Source organism: Tiliqua scincoides, chromosome 2 (genome assembly GCF_035046505.1).
Source record: "Tiliqua scincoides isolate rTilSci1 chromosome 2, rTilSci1.hap2, whole genome shotgun sequence".
NCBI classification, from domain to species: Eukaryota; Metazoa; Chordata; class Lepidosauria; order Squamata; family Scincidae; genus Tiliqua; species Tiliqua scincoides.
This window is the reverse complement of record NC_089822.1, coordinates 219,858,499-219,878,592: the sequence shown is the minus strand read 5'-3', so window position 1 is coordinate 219,878,592 and position 20,094 is coordinate 219,858,499. Positions and strand designations below refer to the sequence as shown.

At 41.4% G+C, this 20,094-nt stretch overlaps 1 protein-coding gene across 1 annotated transcript in view; it reads left to right on the top strand.

The window, feature by feature from the left end:
• The window catches only part of IL17RD (interleukin 17 receptor D), a 63,194-nt gene that overhangs the window by 35,153 nt on the left and 7,947 nt on the right, over positions 1 to 20,094 (top strand). The window contains exons 2-8 of the mRNA XM_066616954.1: positions 4,928 to 4,985; positions 8,660 to 8,785; positions 11,818 to 11,936; positions 14,298 to 14,418; positions 15,226 to 15,270; positions 15,377 to 15,528; positions 18,068 to 18,133. Of these exons, the coding sequence (XP_066473051.1) occupies positions 4,928 to 4,985; positions 8,660 to 8,785; positions 11,818 to 11,936; positions 14,298 to 14,418; positions 15,226 to 15,270; positions 15,377 to 15,528; positions 18,068 to 18,133 (687 nt within the window). The remainder of the gene's footprint in view (positions 1 to 4,927; positions 4,986 to 8,659; positions 8,786 to 11,817; positions 11,937 to 14,297; positions 14,419 to 15,225; positions 15,271 to 15,376; positions 15,529 to 18,067; positions 18,134 to 20,094) is intronic.

Here is a 20,094-nt window from a genome sequence, read left to right as displayed (position 1 = left end):
TCAGAGTCATAATTGACTATGATTTTTAGCTTAACCCTGATTTCAAGGTTTTATGTAGGTCATGCATATTTGTTCAAACAATATCTTATAATCCAAATTGTTGTTTTTCTCAAAATCCTTGGAAAATTCAGTAGAAGTGTAAATTGAATGTTTTCTTTTTTTGTTTTTCCTGTTTATTCATAACATTTATATGCTCCTATCAGAGCAAAGTTCCCAGAGCAGCATGCAGCCTTTCAGTATAACAATGTTTAAAACTTTTGAAGAACAAACTTTCTAAGAAGCACTGAACTGCAGGAGCAAAAATCAAAAGTGATGGGTGCAGTAATATCCAGCTTGAAGACCTGCCTTAAAAAGTATAGTTCTTGCTAACTTTTGGAAAGCCAAGAGGCAGTGGCGTCACTAGGGGGGGGTGTGGGTGATGTGCACAGGGGGTGACATGCAGTAGAGACCAAAATCACTAAAATTGCAGTGGTTAGGAATAATACCATCATGTTATAAACCGCTGGATGCAAAATTTACAGCAGAATGCAATGAAAAAAACTGGATGTAAAATATCTCCATTCTATCAAAAGTTATGGCCAAAAAACCAGAAAACAAAAAAGGCATGGAGCCCTATAGAAAGTGAAACTGAGCCATATCGCACATTTACTTGTGAGTAGGCAACCTTGCCAAGATCCACCAGAAAGGATAGGCTGAGAGGAATCCAATGACATCAGAATGGTCCCAATCCGATGAACGCATCCCCCAAAAAACACTTGAGAAGGAAGTCCCTCCCTCCAAGTTGATGAATGTATTGTGCCCTATGGAAAGCAAAACTGAGCCACATGGTTGCATTTACTCATGAGTAAGCAAAAGTGCCTTGGCTCGTGGTCAGATAAAGCAAAGGGGAATGCGAGGCCAGCAGAATGCTCCCAATCTGATGAACATGGAGCTCAACAAATGCTCCAGAAGGAAGCTCCCCTCATAAAAAGATTAAAACAGAGGCTTCAGCTGGTAAGGCAAAAGCAAGCCTTTTTAAGACTTCCAAAGCCAGGTGGAACCTGATAGTGATATGGTTTAAACATAAGAACTTAAATTTAACGTTGCACTGGGTAGGGCTGAAAATCTCACTTGATTTTTTTTTAGTGGAGGGGTATTGTAGGAAGGCTACAGAGAAAATTCACTTGGTGGAACATGGCGGGCTTCCCCTTCTTTAATTGTTTTACTTTACTTTAATTATTCATAATTATTTATTTTAATTTGCTTGATGATATCACTTCTGGCCATGACATCACTTCTGGTGGGTCCTGGACAGATTGGCATTCTAAAAAGTGGGTCCCTGTGCTAAAAGTTTGAGAACTGCTGCAACAAGTTGTTAGTAAGGTGACATATTTGGGGGGGGGGGGGGCCTTAGGGCCCAATCCTATCCAATTTTCTAGTGCCAGTGCAGCCGTGCCAATGGAGTTTGTGCTGCATCCTTTGGTGGAGAGGAAGTCACAGAGGCCTCCACATGGTAAGGAAATATTTGTTCCCTTATCTTGGAACTGCATTGCGGCTGCACCGGTGCTGGAAAGTTGGATAGGATTGGGCCCTAAGGGCACAGTCCTAACTGTGCTCTGGGCTGGCGCAAGTCCCTTGCGTCAGCCTGGGAAGGTCGCAAATGTGCCATAAAGCACATTTTGTGCCTCCCTCTGAGTAAGCTGTGCCAGCACACGGAGGTGCGCTGGCCTGTGGAGGCAGGAGCAGGTTAGTTTGTGCTGGCCAAGCTAGGCTGTGGGGGTCTGGGGGACATGGGGAGGGCTGGGAGAACAAGATGCAAGAGAACAAGATACAATGTGCTGTCTATATAACTTCATACTTTGCAGAAAGTAAATCTAACATGGCACAAGATTATACAGTTGTTCAGGGGGTTTTTGTATAGTGGCTTAAGAGAGGTAATACATCCTATAGGGAACAAATGTTTCCTTACCTTGAGAAGGCTACTGTGATCCTCTTCACTTCAGGATGCAGTGCATACCCTATTGGCCCAGCTACATCAGTGCTGGGAAGTTGGTTAGGATTGGGCCCCAAGACAAGTATATCTAAACTGTGCCTTCCAGATTCCTCTGCATGTGTTGGACGTATTATTCCTACTAGGTAGTGGCTGAAAATGCCAGGAACTTGATTTTGCTCACATGTTTTGGGATGATACCCTTCTCTCTAAAACATTCTGTCTGGAATGCTATTGAAATGGGTATCCACACTCTTGTTACAGTGCCTAGCAGTTTTCCTCAAAGTGAATAAAAGCATCTGGACTCTTTAAAGCAATGCTATGACTACAACTAACTGCCAACTACTGAAGTATATTTACAAATTCTGAATATTTATTTATCCACCTTAAATAGAGAAAGTCCGCTTGGCAACTGGCAAGGTTTTCACCATGAATGGCTGGAAGCTGAAACATAAGAATACGACTTGCATTTGTTCTTCTTGCCAGCAAAACAGTTCACCGATAAATTCCCACAGGATGAAAAGCCACTTGAAGTGAAAAACAAACTTTTTACTCTGGAGCCCCCAACTTAAAATCATTTGTGTTGCGACTCCCTAGGAGGCAGGGAATGAATTTAATCCATTGATTGTACAGAGAGAATGGAAAACAATGCTTGGTTTTTCTGCCACAATCCTGGAGGCCAAGAATAGTGCTGAAGGGTGCTTTGGAGAAGCTGTCCAGGCAGGTTTTGCAAAAAACTTTCTGAAAGAAAGGAAATAATCAACTGTAGTAAGATAATATGGTTATTATTTCACTGTTTGTTCTCCTGCTTCCATTATTGATATTAAAAGGGAGGCAAAAGGACAGTGTTCAAGTAAGAGTGTTTCCAAGGGGGAAAAATACTTTTTATGTAGACTGCACATAAGCAGAAATCTGGAAATCTAATTTCCTTTGTTGATTTCTTTACAATATGAACGATTTCCAAGTGCTAGCTAATACTTTGTGTTTTTCTCCATCCCCTAGAAATAGTGCTGGCTATTTTTTTTTTCCAATTTTTTATGTACAAGTTAATACAAAATATTTTTGTACTTCAGTTAAATCCAGTCTCATTGCAGCTAATACTGTTTATTTAGGGAAAGAATAATTAAACTGAGTAGATACTTGCATTTGCCATTATTGCTCCAGGTCTTTACCAGTCGTGGGGTGTTTTTGGGGAGTGGGGGTGGGGTGGTTGTACATATGTATAAATGATCTTGGGAAAACCCTCAAGGCAAGTCAATGCTCTTTAATCAGTAAAGAATGCAGGAGTCTAGTCCAGCAGTAGTTCCAGGTCTAAGAGTCTGGATGGTTGATAACCTAGACTAGAAGCAACTGATCCTAATTAAAGGTGCCCAGAAGCTATTGTAAAAGAATAGCTTTAGCTGCTGTTGAGATCTCACACATTGATCTAGAACGAACAGCAGTTTTTTTGCATCTATTGTTAGTACATATCAGCTGGTATAAGTGGAATTGTCTGATTTATACCAGCAACAAATGTAACTTTTTCATTCAAAACCTGGGTCCTGGTGCCTGTTTTAGGAAAGGGTGGGTAAATGAAAATTCTGTTCCAGGCAATTCAGTTTATGGGCCAAGAAGAGCTGAATTCTGTAATTTGTATAACAGCCCAATTCTATCCCCCACCAGTCCATGGCATCGGCTCTGCTGATGGAGCTGGCACTGCATACTGCAGTGGTCCAACTGGCCGCCAGTGGTTCTCCTTGGACCTGTGCCACCTAGCATAAATCTGAGGAGAAGCAGCTGGTGTGTTGGTCTGGGAAAAGGGGCATGTGCTGCTGCTGCTGCCGGGATCCTCCCCCTTCCATTCCAATTTTGCCTGCTATGATCCACCCCTGAACCGCCCCTGCTGTCATCTCTGGCATGGGCTGAATGAATTCTGTGGCGTGAGCAGGACCCCCAGCTGTTTATCTGCTGTCCCAACCAGCACACACTTTCTATACATTTTTAAAGTGGACTCCCAGAATCCATGGGAACTGTGGATAACTGAAACCATGGATAACTGAATCCAGATCCACTGATATGGGGGGGGGGTGCCCATACTGGAAATGTTTTTCAAAATGAAGGTAGAATTTCTCAGGAAGCTGAATCTGTGACAGTGCTGCACTTTTCATAGATGCCTGCAGAATCTCAGTATATGCACAGTCTTCTTTGTTGACCTTTATTTAAAAGCTTTCGAGATAACTTCGGTAACTGCCCAAACCTCTGTAATTCCCTGTGCATCTACTGCATCCAGTGGGAGGTTCAGCCTCTAGTGGCTTCCTCAGGGTAAGGAAATGTTCATTCCCTTGCCCCAGGGTAAGCCCATGGTAGGAGATATCAGTGGCACAAGTCCACATGGACCAGTGAGAGAAGATTGAGCCCAGGAAGCGGGTGAGGATTTGATGATTACAGCTGCTGCTGAACCCACCCTCCTCCCTACTCCTGTTTCCGGTCTGTTGCATTGATTCCCACCACGTTCCACTCTATCTTCCTCCTGCCTTCTGCACAGTCATACCTGTGGTGGTAGGTGTCCCTGGCTCATCGCTTTGTGAATTCAGCTGCATGTCACTTCGGCCGGTGGCCAATCTACAATGTCCTGTGTCATGTTTGTGACAGCTGGAAAGTGTGTCACGCCTCCAGAACATGCATTTTGGTAGCATTATGTGTACTTAGGATTGGGCTATAGGGGTGCAATTCTAATAACTGTTATGCATGCATAAGCTTCATTTATCTCAAAGGAGTGCACAGTACAAACCTCATGCATGTTTACTCTGCACTTAGCCTACTGTCTTCAGCGGGACTGTCGTCAGGAAGGCTGTTTCTGGCTGGTGCAGGATCTCTGCAAAGCATTCGGAAGTTATTATTATTGTCTTCTGTTTTTAAATGGCAAGATTTTTTGAATAGCTTGTTTTTCACTATCATTTTCCTCTTGTTTCTTTTCAGGGTTTATCACCAATTGGAAAGAATACTGGGCTGCTTAATATCACCTTTAAGTATGACAGTAAGTTCTTCTTGGGTGTATTGCTTTGTCTGGAAAATAGCTTTTACTTGTTTTTAATTTATTAGTGCATTAAATTATTGAACATACCATAGTGTGTTCAATAGCATTAAAAAAGATAGCATAGCATTAAAAAAATACAACAGCAGTATTGGGAATGAGTAAAGTGGATTAATCTAGTTATCAGTCTTTCTTTTATACATTTAATGGGTCACAACATTGTAAAACCAGGGCATAATATTTAAAATATGCTGCTAAAAACATGTTGCTTTTCCCAGCTGTTACATGCTTATCCAAATCACACCATCTTCTAGATCAGGGTGGTCCAACATGCAGCCTGCTGGCCGTCTGTGGCCTTTTTTGGCAGCCCTCAAAAGTTCCACTGCAGCCACCATCCACCGACTCCTCCTGCTTCAATGGCTTTTCAGTCTCCCTGCCATGCTATTCTAGCTTCTTCTTTGAAGAAGGAGAAGCTGGGAAGGCATGGCAGGAAAACTGAAAAGTCCCTCCATACCTACCATCACATCTGCCTCCAACTGTGTGAGAAAGTTAAAAACCTTCCTCATGGTTCTTTTCCAGCTAAGTGAAGATTTATCATGCTAAGCTGCATTTGTTTCAGGAACTTTTTATGTTATTAAAACAACTGTCCCACCTACACAGGAGCAAGCCCTATTGACCATGATAGGACTTACATCTGAGTAGACACAGACAGGGATGGAGAGAACAGGCATGCAGAACAAAGATAATTCAAATTTTTTATACTTCATTCACATCAATTTTTTTACATATGCATTACTACAGAGAAATCTGGCTTCATGCCAAATAAGGTAAGGTTTTACATTAGGACCAATCAGAACTTAAAACAATACACTGCTTCTCTGAGTAGATATACTTACTAAACCAATAATCCATGCATATTCAGGAACATACTATCTTCTTACAGATGGTAGCATCCTTTTTCCTTGAGGATTCACTGCTGCATTCCTGAGGAAGGGGCACCTATTTTTGAGCCTACACAGATTTCTTATCTCTTTTATCCAGCATTTCTTTTGGAATGTAGGAAGACAAGATTTTCATTTTCTCATGGGAATGCTTTTTTCAAGTTCTACTAAACTAAGCCAATAGCCCATGAAACTACAATTGATCACATGATGCAACTCAATAATCAGCCAAATAAAATGATTAAAAATGAGTTATGACAGGATCATCAATCCTGCATTTCTTTAACACAGGGGTGTCCAAAGTTTTTGTTAGGAGGGCCACATCATCTCTCTGACACTGTGTTGGGGGCTGGGAAAAAAAAGAATTGATTTACATTAGTTTACATAAATGAATATATTAAAGATAAACTAATATGAATGAACGAAGGTCTTGCAATAGCTCAAGGCCTATAAAAGGCCTTGCACAAAGCAAGGCTGGCCTTTCCTTTGCTGTTGCTACTGCATCACAGATGTGAAACAGCAAGCAGTGCAGGAAGCTCTCATCCCACAGCTCACGCAAGAGGTCAAACAGTCACCCTCATGCTGAGAGCAGTTGCATTGGGCCAGTGTGGGCTCCAACAAATCTCTGGAGGGCCAGAGGCTCATTGGAGACTGGGGGTTCCCTGAGGGCCGCATTGAGAGACCTCGAGGGCCGCATGTGGCCCCCGGGCCGGGGTTTGGTCACCCCTGCTTTAACACAACCATGCCTTCCAAGTGACTTTGGTAGCTCCAAACCTGGAAGTAACTGGAAGTTACATCATCATGTCACTGCCAATTACTTCCACATCTGTGCAGTTGGAGGATCACACCAGGGTCATGTGCCCCCCCCCTCCACCAGCTGTCAGAAGTTGGATTGCCCTGTTCTAGATTATACTCGGCCTTGGTTTTGGTGGATCTCTGGAGAAAAGAAAATCCAAGCCCAGAGTGCAGGCAACTCTGTGTGCTCCCACTGTTTACACTGTCAAGACACCAGCATTACATAGGTGTGTTATTTCACTGGAAGGAAAATGGAATCTCTGAAATGTCTAGCACCCAATGGACTGAGGTTTTTGAAGATCAGTTCCCTGTGGATAACGAGGTCCAACTGCACTTGTATCTAGAAGGAAGGCATTCTTTTGTGAAGATATTTTTTACATAATGTATTGATTTGTTCTTATTTTATATTTCTGCCACCTGCTTTGGTCCTATAAGTGAATGCTTTGGGTGCACTAAATATTTGTCCCATTGCCAGAAATCAGTGGATTGGCAAAACGGACAGCACAATCCTATGCATGTTTACCCAGAAGTAAGTTCCATTTATTTCAATAGGGACTTACTTCCAGGTAAGTATGTATAGGATTGCAGTTTAAGTTGCACTTTTTCAAATGCTTGTTATGTTGGCATATGTTAGAAGAAGAGAATGTTTTCAAGCAAATGAAAATTATTTCCAGGTGCACTTGTAATGTGTAGATATGAATGCTAGCACATAGTTCTAGTGATCAAGCAGGTAATCAGGCTGTCTGGTGGCACACAGTGGTACCATACACAGCCAGGAGTTTTCCAGATAATTCTGCTGGTTTGGGCGTTTATAGCTAGCAGTGGCATAGGATTGGCTCTCTAGGGTCACCTGATTCTTAGGATCAGTATCGTGTTCAAATTCACTATCTGCAGTGCTTTTCACTAGCACCCTGGGTGGTGCAGGGAGTAGGAAATCTTGTTTGACATGTGAGACTTTTGGTTCACATCCTGATGTCCCAGACATACATGTAATGTTTAGATTCCTTCCAGTCTTGTTTTTCCATTAAAGTGTTCATAGACAACTTATAATACTATAACAAGAAAACCCTCTGTTGTCAATTTTAGTCCTTTTAATTTTATTTCTCTCTATAAATACTGTATATATACTTTTTTTAGTAAAATGAGCAAGTCATTGTGTAACTTCTATTAACTGAGGCACTTTAGATAATTCATTTAAAGGTTAGAATTATTTTTCTATTTGCTTTTTTGAACTGAAAGTAATGCCTCAAATGTATAGATTCTTAGATTTTGGCAAATCGTCATTTTTCAGTATAAGACTTTAGCAACGTGGATCCAAAATAACGAGGCCAGCTATTAATTGGATCCAGATGTTGCAGGAAGCTATTGCTCCAAATGTTCCATTAAAAGGCAGATTTCTGTTTTCCTAATAGGAAGTCCTTGCTGTCAGTCAGTTGACTTGCAGCAGCAGAGTTCCTCTCACAGCTCTGGGAATCCAGTAGTTTGCCTTTTACTGTATAGCAAAAGCATATCATTCTTTGCAGATTTCAGTTGCTCTGCATTTGATTTGTATCTTTCTCTACTGGCTCTGTGAATATCAATCAACTTTCTGTCCAGGCAAAATAAAATATATACAAAGAGACACTGAATAAAGTGCAAGATACCAAGAAAGTTATTTTTCTCTGGCAAAGAAATGTGTGTGCTACGGTTGCTAAGACCATTTGTTTCAGGATTCCTACAACAAGTTGAATCCTTGACTTTGACTAATTGATGCTTGTAGCTTGAAAGTGGCTTCAGAGTGGTCAGTTAGCAAACACAGTACAGTTATACCTGCAGTTAGATGGTTGAGATCTTTTCCTTTGATTGAACATAACCTGCTATTGTGGTCCAACTTATATGTGTTAATTTGCCTTTGGGTCAGGCCTGAATCAAATGTGTTTAACTATTTGTTTTGTTTTTAAGATTGTATTCCTTATTTGAATTCGGTGGGAAAACACGTGATTGGTGATGTACAGAATATCACCATTAGCCAATATGCATGCTCTGATCAAGTTGCGGTGACAATACTGTGGACAGCAAACCCCATTGGTAAGTAAGAGAAAATGAGTGAAATTAGCATATCTGTTTGATAGCACTCTCCTGATAAGCAGTATAGGCAATTGGAGATAGGTTACCCCAGATGTTTTTGTCGACTAGAAGGGCTGTGCTTCCCATCCAACACCATGCATGACATCCAGTACAGCCCTTTTCAATTTATGATATCTCATTAGTCACTCTGGACTAGGAAAGAATATTGTCTGTGTCTTCCAGACATTATCAGCTGGTTCAACTCTGACCAAAACTTGTAAGACTGAGAAGGAGACTGTAAAGGAAATGCAAGCAGCCCAATAGCCCAAGCAAAGCAGTCCAAAGATACTTCCCCCTGTGTTTAAAGCTATATTTTATGCAAAGTGATAGTAAATAATTTTAAAAAATATTTTAAAACAAACAACTTGGCACAATACTGTTGATTTGAATAATTAAAACTAAAGAGATTTATTGGTGCTTAATAACAGAGGAGATTCCCTCCCTATGTCTCATGCCATAATCTGAAATATGCTTGCTTGGAATAGATTTTAGTGAAATCTGTTTGCATCCAAGTAAATGTGTCTTCAGATTGTATGCTAACACATTGCATCTTTCCTGATAAGTAACCAATAGAATATTTAACCTTCAGCCATATGAATGTGGCAGCTTTTTGACTTCACAGGTTCTGCATTGCAACTTTTCAACATTGTCACCAACGCTTTGATCCATAACATGTCCAAAATTTAACTAGATACCATGTACTATTTATGTTTTGTGGAAATGACAATCTCCATTGGGGTGAAAAGACTACCTCAGTTTATTTTCAATGATCTGTGTGTGCGTGTGTGTCAAACCCTCAGGGAACAGGGTTGGGATCCGGCATAACTGCTGGGTCCCAGCCCTGCCTCCCACTCCCCACCTGCCTGCCCCCTGGAATGCCCTCTACCCGCCCTCCTCTAGCCAAAAACGCCTCCCTCCCGCCTTCACTTTGCCCTCCCCAGACCCTTGCGTCGGCTGAGCTCGGCTGATGCAACCTTCTCTCCCCGCATTGGCACAGAGGCCGGATGCAGCCACCATGGACCAGTGCATGTCGCTGCGCTGGCCCAGCTGATTCAGGAGGAGGTGCAAACGTGCTTTACGGCACTTTTAACTCTTCTGATAGTTAAGATTGCACCCTGAGTGGTTTAAAATTACCCCCAAACTACCTTTTAAAAACAATAGAATAGTTGAATGTATATAAACATAAATTAATGTGACAAGAACATCCAAAGTATTGAACTCCAGTACTATTGTGACTCTCAGTGTATAATTCCCAGTGTATTAAAATTTGAGTTTGGTTGCACTGGGAGGTATTAGGCCCGATAACAGAAATATACTTTGCTAAACAATTAATAAAATGACTGATGAGCCTAGCAATTTGATAGTAGATACCATTTCTTACTATGCTAGAATTCCTCCTCATCTCCTACTCCCTCCTACGCTGTCTGTTGTTCAGTTGATTTTCTGTTTACCCTCTTTTTTTGGTAAATTATAACCTCAGAGAATAAACAGTTAATAAAACAATACATTTGGGGGAAATAGAAACACATTCAAAGCATGATAAATTGCAGCTCGTTTAATTATAGTCAATAGTGGTTGAATTTGAATTGAAAATAATAATGAGTAGTTGCTAGGAAGGAATGTGGAAGTGATCCCCAGTGCTTCTAAGAGTTCAGAATTACTGAATGGTTAATCTGCAGCTGCAGGTCTGGCGGCATCCAATCTCCATGGGATACAAAGCTTGGTGTTTTCTCTTGTAATGATCAGAGGTTAATCCTTTTGAAAGCATCAAGAGAGAACTGTAGTTGAAGGATCTCAGGTAACAGGGAGCCTGTTAACTCTTCTCTTTCATGGTCTGTATGTTAGCACAAGCACTGCTTTTATTCTTCTGAATATTAAGAACACAGTGGGTGGCTTCGTGGCCTTCCTCATTGTGAAATCATTTGGACCCAAGAAATAAGATACTTGTGCAAATAGACTCACTTTAGAATACTGAATTAGAGTGCCACAAATATACAGAGTTAAGTTATGGTAATCAACTTTGGCTTAAGTACTATTGAACTCCTCAGCTCTTTGAAACTGTGCACGCTACTGGATGCTCTGATTAGAGTCTTTCACATTACTTGTTAATTCAGAATTTTTTTCTTAATAGATGGTATCCTTGTTATAAACTGCATAGGCTGCCAAATTAGCTAAATACCTATCTTTCCTCCTGAAGTGTCTGTGGTTTAACAAGTACAAGCATCTTCACTATTCCCTGTTGACTAGCTAAGCAGAGCTCTTCTTAAAAATCTGCTTCCGAGGAGTCACTATATAGCTATTTCTACAATAGTTCTCACACTAACAAAGCTGTAGTTAACCACATCTACTTACATTTAATCTTTTCAGGCTGTAGACCCTTGGAGCACTCCTGAAGCTTACCATTAGATCAGGGACAGTCTCTTTCCCCTGTCCTACACATAAGCTTGGTTGGGGAGCCGGGTTTCTTCTATACTGCATTGTACTTTTTGAGGTGGTCTTAGTGCCTCAGAAGTGCAGTATGACAGTGACAAGCTTCAGCCCCCCACCTGTATTTGGCACTGGAGAGGGAGGGGCAGGAGATTGTCCCTTACCACAGTCTGTATGTGGAAGCATCCTAAATACCTCCATAATGCTAGTTCAGGGGCCTGGTGATTGCAAATTTTGACTGGCTACGAAGGCCATCCAGAATTTGTGAGGGCCTGCTTCAGAGCAAGATATGACCACAGAGCTTACACTCTATAAAGTATTTTTTAAATACTAAGGTACAAACAATTTTATGTGCTACTTTAAAAAGTTGTATGTACTTTCACACAGGCATTTTAACATGATAGCACCCCTTCCAGAATTATCTTAGCACTGTGGGAGTCACTGTTGTATGTTTTCATCCTCTGCTGCTCCATTTATGAATGGGAACAGGAGGCCAAATGGATGAAGCCAAAGACTATATTTTTACATATTGTTAGCCTTTAAATGTTTATTTGCTCTGTACACAGGTATTGAATATCTGAAGGGATTTCGGGTAATACTTGAAGAGTTAAAGTCAGAGGGAAGACAGTGTCAACAGCTGGTTTTAAAAGATCCAAAGCAACTAAATTCAAGTTATAAATGGACTGTAAGTAATGCTCTTTAGGAAAATTATTGTATTTTTTTTTTCAAATCTTGTTTAAAGTGTTGAATCACTTAGACTAAGGGCGCAATCCTAACCCACTTTCCACCACCGACATAAGGCAATGCAACTTATGGGTAAGGGAACAAACATTGCCATACCTTGAGGAGGCCTCTGTGACTGCCCCCCAGCTGCAGGATGCAGCACGTGCCCCACTGGCACAGCTATGCCAGTGCTGGAAAGTTGGTTAGGATTGCACCCTAAATTCCAGAATCTTATGAAAAGTCACAATGAGGTTAATGGGGCTTTTAGGTACTAGTTCTTGAGTATTGTTTGGTGCTTTCTGAACATCATGGCATATTGAGCCAATGCAATTGTAAACGGTGCCTCTGGTAGTAAAACTAGCACTGTGTTCTCAGCATTTTTGCTGTTGTTATTGTTAAAAAAGTTTATACCCTACCTTTTCCCTTTTATAGAAATGGCTATCAAAATTAAAAACAAGAGTATCAATATGCACAATAAAAAAAATAAACAGCAGCAGAAAGTAACCCAAAAGAAAATTCCAAAGGAGCATAGGCAATCCAAAATTAAAAAAAAAATAAAATTCTTAAGCCCCTGCTCAAAAGCCAACAGGAAGCGTTCAGTTTTAAGATCAGTGGGGATGGAGTTCCATCACTGCAGCACCCTTCCTCTTGTTGCAGCCTCAGAAAATGACAGCACCCACATAAGTTTATCTTGGGGGACAGGCCTCGTATGGAAGGCAGACCTTACATCTTTTCCCTAAGCTGTAAAGGGCTTTAAAGGTCAAAACTAGCAAGCACTTTGAATTGTGCTCAGAAATGAATTGGCAGTCACTGCAGACCAGGGGTGTCCAAAGTTTTTGGCAGGAGGGCCACATCAGCTCTCTGACACTGTGTTGGGGGCCAGGGGGAAAAAGAATTAATTTACATTTAAAATTTGAATAAATTTACATAAGTTTACATAAATGAATATATTAAAGATGAACTTATATGAATGAATGAAGGTCTTGCAATAGCTCAATGCCTATAAAAGGCCTTGCACAAAGCAAGGCTGGCCTTTCCTTTGCTGCCGCTGCTGCATCACAGATGTGAAAAAGCAAGCAGTGGAGGGAGCTCTCATCCCACAGCTCACATGAGAGGTCAAACAGTCACCCTCATGCTGAGAGAAGTTGCGTTGGGCCAGTGTGGGCTTCAACAAATCTCCAGAGGGCCAGAGGCTCATTGGAGACTGGGGGCTCTCTGAGGGCCGCATTGAGAGGCCTCGAGGGCCACAAGTGGCCCCCGGGCCGGGGTTTGGGCACCCCTGCTGCAGACAGAAGTCCAACTGATTTGGACCATCTAGCTACCAGTTAGTATCTGTCAAGTGTTGTGCACAGTGTGTATATGCACATATGTGTGCTTGTCTATACTTTATATGTAGGCTCATAAATAGTAGAGATCCAGCCTTGTGTGTTGCAACCTTATTTCTCCACTGCCCTTACCTGTTCTCGCTGCTCTGGCATGTATTTGTGAATGCTGCCCTATATACATAATACATATGTCCATCTGTCCAGATGGGAGTATGTAAACAGACAGTGCAATGCTTAGTGAGGTACAAATGCCAAGATTGTGGCAATGCCAAAGGCAGGATTTGCAGATTAACTGGGACTAAGAGACTCAAACATGTTGGTGAAATAGGTTTGGGGGTGCAACTTGAAGCAGTTCAGTTTAGCTTCAGTTCTCTTATCCAAAGCAGAGAATGTAACCTTTTTGCTCTTCTCTGTTTTTATTCGAGTTGGGAATGCTGGTCCTGTTGGTGAACTTCTCAACCATTTCTTTAGAGCAGTGATTTTCAATCTTTTTCATCTTATGGCACACTGACAAGGCACTAAAATTGTCAAGGCACACCATCAGTTTTTTTACAATTGACAAGGCACACCACGCTGACAGCAGGGGCTCACAACCCCCAATGGCCCTATTCACAAATGATCCTCCCACAAACTCCCATGGCACACCTGCAGACCATCCGCGGCACACCAGTTTGCCATGGCAAAGTGGGGTTGAAAATGGCTGCTTTAGAGCAAAAAAATCAACCTGTGAAGTTCTAAAAGGAAGGTGCAGGGCTAGTCTGGGGGGGGGGGAATTGTTTCCTAATTTATAGGTCAAATCAAATGACGTCTAGCCATGTTGATATCTGCGACTGGAATGGAAAGGCAGAATATCAATTTTTAGAATAAATAAATATAAAATAATTGTGGACTTGTGGACAATTGTTGAGAAAATATACACCCTTGCACTCCATAAAAGAAGTGTAAGAAGTATAAGAAATATATGAATGACCCCCACTTTTGTTTCTTCCTTCAACCAGGGAGTGGAATCTCAACCTTTTCTAAATCTGAAATTTGAAACTGACTATTTTGTGAAGATCATTCCTTTTCCTTCTATTAAGAATGAAAGCAACTACCACCCATTTTTCTTCAGGACACGCCGTAAGTGTAGCAGCTTCTTGCTTTCGTAGGTATCTTTGTTTCAGGTTTTAATGAAAGTGGTTAGCCACCAGATGTGCGTGTTTCTGTTACTAATCCACATCCAAACATACTCTTAATTTAAGACATAGGAAGAAGAAAGAAGGGGGGGAACATAATATGTGTTACGGGAAATGTGAGGTGGCCATTTTGGGATCACTGGACTGGTGGGGGGGGTAGAAGAGGATTGATTTGTTAATTATGAACTTTGTACCTGCTTTTCCCCCAGTGACGGCTGTTTCATATCGCATTATGCACTGTATTATCATTTCAATGTGTTACGGCAGAAAAGCAGATCTTTAGCATAAATTGAGACCCAGGCCTATAAGTTTCTCTGCAAGGTGGGCACCAGTTATACAGTCCTCTTTTAGGAGTGGGCATTATTGATTAGTTGCATGGGCAGGACCAACTCACATAGGAATTTACCCTTCTAAGCTCCAGTTCACATTTTGAATGTGGTGGGGAGCTTCCACCCTTCTGCTTGTATAGCCTGTATCCTGTGTGTGGATTGACCATCAGAATAACTGAAAACTCAAATGATAAAGCTATCATATGACAATTGTAGTTATATAATTCTGGTTGCCTACATCTGTACCAAACAGCTTGAAGTTGCAGTTCTAAACAATTTCCCCTGAGACTGAAATGCTACTTTCCTTCTCTTCCTTACTTGCTGAAGTAAGTAATACATCAATTATCGGTATAAGGAAGTCCATGTTTTATGAATGGTGCATAATAATCCTTTTTCTCTCTGTGTTTTTTTTTTCTTGCTAGCTTGTGAGTTGCTGCTGCAACCAGAAAACTTAGCCTGCAAACCCTGTAAGTGGAACCATTTAGTTAGCATGGCTTGTATAGAGAGTATACAAAAAAAAGGGTTATTATTGGAGAAGTAGTTCATAATGTCTAAATATTTTTTCTTTGATAGACTGGAAGCCAAGAAATCTGAATGTTACACAGCAAGGCTTCAATATGCATGTGTCTTTTGACCATGCACCACATAATTTTGGATTTAGATACTATTATCTGCACTACAAACTGAAAAATGAAGGACACTTCAAGCAGAAAACCTGCAGACAGGTATGTTAAGCATGAGTCACAGGGTTGTGTGTATTGAGAAACCTGCTAGGCCAAGGCTTCTCAAACTGCGGGTCACAACCTGATTGTTGGTGGGTTGTGAAGCTTTAGTTGATAAGCAGATAGCTGAGAACGAAAATGAATGGAGCCCTATGGAAAGTGAAACTGAGGAAAGTGAAATGAGTGAAACACATTTACTTACAAGTAGTTGAACTTGCCTTAGCTTAGTCTATTGGAAAGGGCAAGCTGAGGAATCCAACAACACCATAATGGTCATGATCCGATGAACACAGCCCCCCCAAAACTTCCAAGAAGTCCCTCCCTTCAAGTTGATGATTGTATTGAGCCCTATAGAAAATGAAACTAAGCTACACGTTTGTGTTTACTTGCAAGTAAGCAAACGTGCCTTGGCTTGTGGTCAAGTCAGGCAAAGGGGAATGCAAGGCTAGCTGCATGGTCCCAATCTGATGAAAGTGGAGCTCAACAAATGCTCCAGAAGACACTCTCCCCCCCCCCCCCCTTAAAAAGAATAAAAGAGAGGCTTTGGCTGGTAAGGTGAATTTTTTTTTAGACTTGTAAAGCCAGATGGGTCCTGCTAGGGATATGGTTTAAATATAAGAATTTAAATTGAACTGGGCACTGGGTATGACTGAAAATCTTACTGATTTTTTTGTGGGGAGGGTATATTGCAGGCAAGCTAGAGAATTCACTTGGTGGAAGAGGGCTGGCTTCCTCTTGTTTTTTGTTTTAATTTTTTTGACCTTTTTTAATTTGCTTGATGACGTTACTTCTGGCCATGACTTTACTTCTAGTGGGTCCCGGACAGATTGTCATTCTAAAAAGTAGGTCCTGGTGCGAAAAGTTTGAGAACCACTGTACTAAGCATTAACACCTCTGTGTAAACAGGCCTTGATTATGTCAGCTGTCCCATGGATGTACTGCAATTCTTGTGGAATTATTAGGAAGCCTTATTTGCTGCACAGAAAAAAAAATCACCAAGTATCATCCAAGTTAAATACTTTCACATACCATTTATTTCAGTGTGAGAAATGGATGGCCCAATTGATGGTCTGTTGGGCTGGTGTACTACCAGTTATGCCAGTGCAATGAGGGCTCCACCATTGTAGAAGGTCCCCTACTGGTGGCTGTTTCATGGCTGCCATTGCAGTAGCCGGAAAGCTGCCTACTGCCAGCAGTGGGGTGCAGGCTGGCCACCGGTGGGGTTCTGTCAGAGGAGAGATGAGAAGGGGGCAAAGTTGGGGCAGGACGGAGGTGGGTCAGGAAGACAGAGCCAGCAGCTGCTGGATCCCAAACCTCCATCCTGGGCCAGACACACCCACAGCAGACTCCTTAGAGCTATGCCAGAAACGGAGCTTGTGTAGATCTGAGGAGTCCCATTGGGGACCATGCAGTGCTCAGGAAGGTAAAGTAAGTATTTCTCATCTGACCCCTCTCAACTGACCTCATCCCTGAATGGCCCAAAAGATGCAGTGGATATAGTGCTGGTGACCCTACCTCCTATATGCTAGTGCCAGACAGAATTGGGCTGTAACAATGCTACCTTATACATGTCCACACAGAAGTAAAATCCATTGAGCTCAGTGGGACTTACTCCCAGGTAAGTGTGCATAGGATTGCAGGCTTAAGCTAATGCTTGTCCCTAATTGAAATCAATAGGCCTTGAAAGCATTTGGCTGGTTCATGCCCATTGTGTGAAATTTGGAGTTCTTTTCCCATCAGTCCCTTGCCACAACAATGAGACCTTCACACCTATTTGTCTACCTTTTGCATTGACATTTATATCCATGCAGCACATGATACTTGCGGTATTTATGGACTGGTGTTGAAGCATGCAAAGCATTGAATGCACATGCCCAACTTTATGTTGTTCACATCTCAATTTACACACATGCTATTTTTTGTAGATGTTTAGATTGTTGTGACTGCAACTGCATTTTTTGTGATCTGGGAACAAAACAGTATGCAGTACATCTGGGTTAAGAGTGGTCAAACTTGCATAGCTTTTAATCTATAGAATACTAATGTAATGTTTTCATTGTAGGCCACAAGACACTGTGCAGTTCTAATTTCCTTGGGTTAAATGCCAATTGCTTTCAATCATATGCATTCATCTTTGGAATCTGCTCCCTTGGGCAGTCTGATAGACACTTGGCTACCATCCAGCAGAGCTAGTCTGAGTGCAAAAGGGCTCTCCTGTTGTGTCAGCTATGGGAAGGAAAAGAGTATTTTACAACAGTATTCACAAAGGGCTTTAGATGATGGGCACAGAGTTGTTAATGTGTGTGTGTGTGTGGTGTTCTTTTCATTACTGTGAGACATGTATTAGACCCAAGACTCTGAAATCTTTGGGCTTAATTAAGCTTGTGCTGGGCTTGCACTTATCTTTACCAGATGAATTTCAGATGTTTTATAAATGCCATGAATTTCCAAACTGGCAGCCTTTTGGAAATGAACACATTTTCTGCTAGCATTCAAAAGTGAATGAATTGCTTGAAAAATAATTGCCTTCATTTCTTGTTAGGAAAAAAATACAGATGTCACAAGCTGTACTCTTCAGAATGTCTCACCAGGAGATTATATTATTGAGGTAAAGTAATGATTTGTAGTTTTTGGATATTGGGAATCAGGTAAAATTGCTTTTCTTATAAAATTAAAGGAGTCGGTATATTGCATTTCCTTTTGAAGTTGGGAGCATTCTTAGATGATGATACACTTGTTATATCTCTGCATGACTGTAGTGGTGAAAGGGTTCCCTATCATATCATTTATGAAAATAAAAAGGGATCAGAGAATGCAAGTAATTCCTGGATCTTAGCGAGGGGTAAAATCCCTCTACTGAAATTCCCTCTTCTACACAATTGTTAAGGGTCCAGGAGCCCTAAAGTTGAAAGGATGGCCACTCCTGGTCTAAACACTCTTGGCAATGCTAGATCTTGTACAAAATCTTTAAAAGGATAAGAAAAGCCCTACTAGATAAGGCCAAAAGTCCATTTATTTCAGCATCCTGATACCCGCTGTGCTCCAGAAGGGGGACCTCACAAGTAGGAGAGAAAGGTATACTTCTGTTCCAACACTGCCCCCTTGCAACTGATATTCAGAGGCTTACTGCCTTTGAACCTGGAGGTAACACATACAGCTATCATGACTAGTAGCCGTTGACAGACCTGTCCTCCAGCTGTTGTCCTCCATGTTATTAACCATATTTTGTGGCAATGAATCCCACAGATTAATTATGTGCTGGGTGAAGTACTTTTTTTTATCTGCGCTGATTCTCTTGCCAATTGGTTTCACTGGATGATCTTTGATTCTAACATTGTCAGAAAAAAATGCTCTCATTCCACTCGTTCTACACCATAAATAATTTTTTGGATGTAGTCATGTCCACCACCACCCCTCTTAATTCCCAAGCTAAAAAACCCCAAATCTTACAGCATTAAAAATGGAATCTGTTTAGATCAGATAAGTCATTTGATGTGAAGCCGTTAGAGGTTGAGAGTCTTGATTAGCTGTTAATATGATTAGCTGTTAATATGAACATAAAGCAACATGCTTGAAGTTTTAAAACACATTAGGTTGTATTAAAGAACGTTAGTCATAGATAAGCACCACTGAAATCAAATTAGTTGCTGAACTCAAATTAGTTGTAGCAAGAGCAGTGTTTCCTAAACTGATGGGTCATGACCCACCAACCAGGGAAGCATTTATCCCTGCGCCTTTAAGGGGAGATTGCAGCAGTGCAATCCACAGGGTTGTGCTACTTCCAGGGACAGGAAGGTTTTTGTTTTTACATTTACCTCCAGCCAGTGCTGAAGTCCTGGGAGGTCCATGGGATCTGGGGAGCCTTTTGCAGGGCTCCCCAAGCCTCTGTAAGTTTAAAAAAGAGGGAGGGAAAAGGGAACTTCTGGTTTTGTAATTAAAACTGGAAGTGCCTGTTTTTTTTCCTTTTTTCCACACTTACAGAGGCGTGGGGAGCTGGACCTCTCAGGACTCCGGCACTGGTTGGAGGTAAGTAAAAAACAAACCCTCCCATCCCAGGCAGCAGCATGATCCTGGGGATCGCACTGCTGTAATCCCCCTGCCCCAGCAAATACTTACGTGGTTCCCTTGTCCTAAGAAGGACTTTGGGAGCCACTAGGCTAGAGTAAATCCCATTTATTTCAGTGGGGCATAGTCATGACTGACTTTCTTCAGATGCAGCCCTGAGAGTCTTTCCCTGTTTACTTAATTTTGTAGCCTCAATTCAGTGTTGGTTAAGGATGATGAACATATTTCTTTTTCATCTGTGTGCAGGTATATTGCATTTGTCATTTAGAATCCACCTTTCCCTCCTTCCAGACAGCTTCTCACTTGCCTTCGATCTGAATGCATGTCACTTGATGGGTGACAAGTGTCACTTGAATTTGTGAACCAACTCTGTTCAGAAGCATTATGTTTTAAGGTTGTCTGTAGTGTTATATGGCCTGTTCACAAAGGGAAATCATCACTTGATGCTACCATCATGTGTGAAGCAGCCTATAGATAATCCATTTCTTACTGGAAATTTCACTA